Source organism: Mytilus galloprovincialis, chromosome 7, assembly GCF_965363235.1.
Source record: "Mytilus galloprovincialis chromosome 7, xbMytGall1.hap1.1, whole genome shotgun sequence".
Taxonomy (NCBI): domain Eukaryota; kingdom Metazoa; phylum Mollusca; class Bivalvia; order Mytilida; family Mytilidae; genus Mytilus; species Mytilus galloprovincialis.
This window is the reverse complement of record NC_134844.1, coordinates 27,134,542-27,140,842: the sequence shown is the minus strand read 5'-3', so window position 1 is coordinate 27,140,842 and position 6,301 is coordinate 27,134,542. Positions and strand designations below refer to the sequence as shown.

Here is a 6,301-nt window from a genome sequence, read left to right as displayed (position 1 = left end):
TCCGCCTGAGGACTATGCAAAAAAAGACCAATTTAATGAAACATCTGTAGAAAGATCGATGAAAATTAATGATAACGCAATACGCGCTATTTTTACCACAGGTTTGTATAAACAATATGTCAACACTTAAACCTGCTATACTTATTCTATTACAACTATGATAAAAAAAAAAGAAGGGATCCATTTTTCCCATTTCTGTCTTATTTTCTAGTATTTGACATTCCAAAATATTTTCTGTAGAAGTCAGATGTAAATGTAAATACTTGCTGTGTAGTTACCAAGTCTGTTGAAGACCAGATGTTTATATTCATCCATCCATACCTCTGCTACTCGGTACTGGTTACACATTTCATTCATTATAGTCTTATTATGCAGTTCATAAGACCATATTAGTTTTTGTCTGTACACATGACCGATGTGAGAACAAGGTACAATTTCTATATCACCGCCACACATGACATACTGAAAATATCGAACATGGTATAATTTCCATATCACCGCCACACATAACACACTGAAAATATAGAACATGGTACAATTTCTATCTCCGCCACACATAACCTACTGAAAATATAGAACATGGTACAATTTCTATATCACTGCCACACATAACACACTGAAAATATAGAACATGGTACAATTTCTATGTCTCCGCCACACATAACATACTGCAAATATAGAACATGGTACAATTTCTACATCACCACAACACATAACAAACTGAAAATGAAGAACATGGTACAATTTCTTTATCACCACCACACATAACATACTGAAAATATAGAACATGGATTAATTTCTACATCACCACCACACATAACATACTGAAAATATAGGGCATGATACAATCTATATATCACCACCCCACATAACATACTAAAAATATAGGATAACCTTAATAATAAAAAAAAAACAATCTATACAACAAATTTCACGAGGGTGTACCCAAAACATCCTTCTAGCAAGGTTTTGATTTGTACTTATGAAAAGCCAAAATATTTATCGGATCGCAAATAAGCAAATTACATGAATTAATGACTACATAAAAGATACGTATAATTCGACAATGAATAAATAATATTCATAAAAAAGTAGTACATAAAAAGTTCACGAAAAAAAACTTACAAAAATTGATTAATTAGTTACACGCTTTAAAACTTTTTTTTTACTTTCTAATATCCTTAACGTATGTATGTGAAGTTAGCAGCCGGTTTGTTATTCGTTATTCGATATTCAATATCCAACCGGCTGCTAGCAAACGGTTGGGTATTCAAAATTTTGTTGAAAATCATAAAAAAAGAAATACTTGATAACATCATAGATGTAATAAAAGGGTGTACCCAAAACATCCTTCTAGGATATCAGAAAGTAAAAACAAGTTTTAAAATGTGTCACTAATCAATCAATTTTTGAAAGTTTTTTCTCGTGAACTTTTTATGTACTACTTTTTTATGAATATTATTTATTCATTGTCGAATTATACGTATCTTTTATGTAGTCATTAATTCATGTAATTTGCTTATTTGTGATCCGAGAAATACTTTGGCTTTTCATAAGTAAAAAGCAAAACCTTGCTAGAAAGCAGTTTTAGGTACACCCTCGTATTACATCTATGATGTTATCAAGTATTTCTTTTTTTTATGATTTTCAACAAAATTTTGAATATGCAACCGTCTGCTTGCAGCCGGTTGGATATTGAATATCGAATAACGAATAACGAACCGGCTGCTAACTTCACATACATCCTTAACGTTGACTCTTTTTAATTTTTTTTTATAATAATAATATTAAGTGAACACAAAGAAAAAATGTAAGAAACACTACCGTGTAAAGTAAAAAAGGGAACAAATCGATGCCAAAATTAATTTGGTCGAAAAGGCAACTAGTCTATTTCCCGGCCGTTATTAACATTCCTGACAATACCTATTTGTTTATTCCGAAGGCATACTGAATGTTTTACGGAGGGGACCAACCTAAAAGGCAACGAACTCTTGAACTTGAAATTTGGTGTTATATAAAGTCATCAGAGATTGGCTATTTCTATTTCATCTAAATAGTAGAACAGACCTTAAACATGAGTTCCTGTTGTTCTCCTCCCCAGACCTTCATTCCGGTGTCCAGTCCACCAAGTTTATTGAAAAACGTCTTGTTGAATACTAATGCATTGCCTTGGATTCCTGTTGTTCTAAAAATATACAAATATGCATGGGTACGATATATTAGTAATGTGTGATGAAAAGGCAAATAAAATGTATGACTGTTTAGTTTACCTATGCCAACAAATCTACTAGAATATCACATTTGAGAGCCATCGTTTTGCGGATGCAACGCATATTACTATGTGAAAAATGCAAGAATTAGATGTCTGCATCTTTTAATTCGTTTTGAAATTTAATATCAATATGAATTTTATATAATATGATAAAGCAAATAGCCAAAGTTCTGTAAAATTTCTATTTGGTACGTAACTAAAAAATGAACCATGACTCACCTATAAGGTTTGGACCATGATATGGAATCAAGGTATTCCTGTTTGTATGATATCCAGTCCTGTTCCAAATGAAAATCAAATGACATAGCTCTTGGTTTGGGTTTCTTGTAGTCATACTCTAATGTTTCGGGAAATATCTGATCCACAATGGGAGCAACTAGAAAATTAGGTTTTTCTCTGATTCTTTGAATTAATGGTTCAATCCATCCTTTAGCAAATAAAAATAGATATCGTTTTGGTAAACTGCATTATTTAATTATAGTCATCTCTATCATTTACAATATAGTAAGCTTATTTGATGTAGCGACCATATAACCTCTTTATATTGTTTTGTTTTGTTGATTGTTTTTAGATATTTACTTTTTAGCTTCAGAGAAGAGACCTGAAATCCAATTAGTCGAATTAACATTTTTCTACGACTAAGTTCAAACGTTTTTGTCTCACCACACGAAATGAAATATTTAACAGAAACTTCCAGTCCTTAGTCTTTTAACTCTGGTTGGAATTTTCATGTGCATTTGATACCACTCAATTAAAAGTGACACAGAACGAACAGACGACAGATGTCTATTGTTTGTGATTCTTAATGCATGTCTTTTGGGTCAAGGAACCAAAGGGGAAAAGAAAAAGTGACAATCCTTGACAGAGGCTTGGAGATGATATATCAAAGTATGGCTATCTTAAGATATCTAGAAATAGAGATTTTTTATTTTTGAAAAAAAAAAGATCTTGCATGAATTTAAAAGTTCAGTATACGCACCTTTTGCGCGCATATTCAAAAGTATTGTTGTTTTAGTATCTAAATAAATCTTTTAGTATTTATTATAACCAAGTACCGTCAAGAAATATGAGAAAAGTACAAACTAGGCGTCAGTGTTTCTGTACTGCCGTGATTTACTTACTCTTACCTAATCATCTTCATGCTCTTGAATGCATAAGGCATCAGCAATAACATTTACAACATGTTTTTTTTCTCTGAAATAACATGTTGATGAACTACGAAATAGACAAAAAACTAATGTTCCAAAATTGATCATCTTGATGTGTGTCTATCTGGTCTACCCGTATTATGGCTACTATACTATATATTAAATATGTACCTTTTCACTTGGCTATATTTGTATGACAGTCACCTAATTGTAAAAGCTTATTTTACATACATTGTGTTACCATTACAACAATTTATAATTCTAACCTTCAGTAACTTCTGTATGCGAGTCTATGACTATGACAATATCTGATACCGCTTTATTTATCCCTTCTTGTCGTGCCACCATGAGACTTCTTCCTCTCTTTTCATCAAGTCGCAGTATTTTCACTTTTTGTAGATGGGAAATATACCAGTCTAGTCTGCCTTTGATAGAATCTTACAATAGAATTTAAGAATTGGATTAATCAACACAAATAAAATCATCTACAGTATCTTAAATCGCAAATTATGAGTGTTATTTATTTCAAGTTTTCTTTGGTAAACATTCATTTGTCAATCGCTTTATGAAAATCGTTATACAGGAATATTTAATGTGTGGATGTGCTCTGTATCAATTTCTTGTAAATCTTGGGCGATACTGATATCGAAAATCCAGAAACGTGCTTCGAACGAACAAAATTTATAACATTTCCATGTGTTCAGAAAAGCAAATATGTCCATCATGCAATGCAGTTCCAACTTTAAAAAACAAACAAATACTTAGATAAATAAACTTTTAGCATTTTATATAGTGCCAAGTAATAAACTATTACCAGAAAAAAAAATCTTTGTTTCCTCTTTCAAATCATGTTTGGCATGATGCCGACTAAATATAAAAAAGGGTTCACAAGTTAACTTACCCATTTTGGAATTGTCGTCCACAAGTAAAATTTCTTGTAACAGATTTAAGGGTGTTCGGGACAGAATACTATGAAGTGTTCTCAATAGAATTGACCAAGACTCATCCCTGACTGGAATTACTATACTGGCTGGTGACAGGTTGTCGTAGATGTTATTGGCACATCTGATTTTGTTGTAAGAAAGAAAGAAAAACATATTTGAATATATTTAAAAAGTTTTTTTTTTTAATTGTGACTATATAATGGATGTTTAAAGGCAATAATTGAATAATTAGACTATCTGATTATTGAAACTTTAATGTAGGCATCCCTTAAATTGTAATTATGTGTTAATTATATTCTAATAGCATTAAAAAAAGCACTATAGAACTCATCTTGGCGAGAGAGAAAACAACGCAGGACAACAATGGAATAATTCTACTTTTTTTATATAAAGTTTAGTAGATGTGAACTGTTATTTGGAATGTGTTTTCGCATATTGAATTGGCTGTTGACCTATTTGTAATAAACTTACATATAACAGATAACAGGTTATAGATTTAAATTTCTTTCAACTCCTTATGAATTTGTACTTTTTTTCTTTTTTTACCGTTTTTTTTTTTATTTCTTTTCTTTTTGTTGTTCTTTTGTGCTTTAATTCTTGTTTTTCTTTGTTTTGTGTGTTTTTATGATTTTTTTTTTATAGGGAAATAGTTTTGGATTAATCTTTGTAATGTATATTGGTTATAATTAGCCTTCTTCTTTCATACGTATACAACCGAGCACCGTAGTGCATGTTAACGTTATATCTATCTACATATCTACTCAAATGTTTTATATTGACTCATTGTTACTCTTAAGATGAGCCAAAATCTCACCCAGGATCAACATTAATGGTACCAATTCTGCGGTGGGAGGATATAAGATCCGAGGCAAACTCGTTAAATCCATGCTTTTCGAATCCTTCTTTCAATCGTTTAAGGTCGGAAGGACCCAAATCAACTTTTTCAAGTTTTACTGGTTGACCTAATTCACCTGAAAAGATAAATAATTCCTCCTTATAAATGGCACTGATGGTCCTTTTGATAAATTAAAAACGAATTTTAAAGCTGAAGAAAAGGCAGGGGACCCAGTACAATTTGATGACATACATCTAAAGTATGTAAATTTATGTTTGTTCAAGTCTAAAGGAAAACATTCATAAAACAAAGTATTTTCTGTTAAAATATTTATATAGGAGTGAGGTCCTTTTGAATTTTACAAGTAACAGCTGATCTATCCGGTATATCAATCGATACTGCTGATCTATCCGATATTGTTGATGTGTCCGGTAAATACATCGATATTGCTGATCTAACTGGTATATCTATCGATATTGCTTATGTATCAGGTATATCGATTGATATTGCTGATCTAGCCGGTATATCTATTGATATTGCTGATGTTTCCGGTATATACATCGGTATTGCTGATCTAGTCGGTATATCTATCGATATTGATGATGTATCTGGTATATACATCGATATTGGTGACCTAACCGGTATATCTATCGATATTGCTTATGTATCATGTATATCGATTGATATTGCTGATCTATACGGTATATCTGCCGATATTATATCGATATTGCTTATGTATCATGTATATCGATTGATATTGCTGATCTTAAGGGCATATCTACCGATATTGCCGATGTATCCAGTATATACATCGATATTGCTGATCTAGTCGGTATATCTACCGATATTACTGTTCTATCTGGCATATACAATCGATACTGCTGATCTATCCGGTATATCTACCGCTCCTGCTGATGTATCCAGTATATACATCGATATTGCTGATCTAGTCTGTATATCTATAGATATTGCTGATGTATCCAGTGTATACATCGATATTGCTGATGTAACCGGTATATACATTGATATTTCTGATCTAGCCGGTATATCTATCAATATTGCTGATGTATCCAGTATATACATTGATATTACTGATCTAGCC

At 31.6% G+C, this 6,301-nt stretch overlaps 1 protein-coding gene across 1 annotated transcript; it reads right to left on the bottom strand.

Moving 5' to 3' along the window:
- Positions 1 to 243: 243 nt before the first annotated feature.
- Positions 244 to 5,441, bottom strand: LOC143084169 (putative polypeptide N-acetylgalactosaminyltransferase 9). The gene is made up of 6 exons (XM_076260578.1): positions 5,179 to 5,441; positions 4,322 to 4,485; positions 3,687 to 3,857; positions 2,492 to 2,699; positions 2,068 to 2,185; positions 244 to 462 (listed from the first exon to the last, which is right to left on the bottom strand). Exons 2-6 carry the CDS (start codon positions 4,323 to 4,325, stop codon positions 244 to 246), a joined length of 720 nt encoding a protein of 239 aa, XP_076116693.1. The 5' UTR covers positions 4,326 to 4,485; positions 5,179 to 5,441.
- Positions 5,442 to 6,301: the final 860 nt, after the last annotated feature.

Coding starts and splice junctions, on each gene's coding strand:
- LOC143084169 (XM_076260578.1), bottom strand. Junction 2,186..2,491: donor TCATGGTCCAAACCTTATAG/GTGAGTCATGGT, acceptor GTATATTTTTAG/AACAACAGGAATCCAAGGCA. Junction 463..2,067: donor AACAGGAACTCATGTTTAAG/GTCTGTTCTACT, acceptor CGATATTTTCAG/TATGTCATGTGTGGCGGTGA.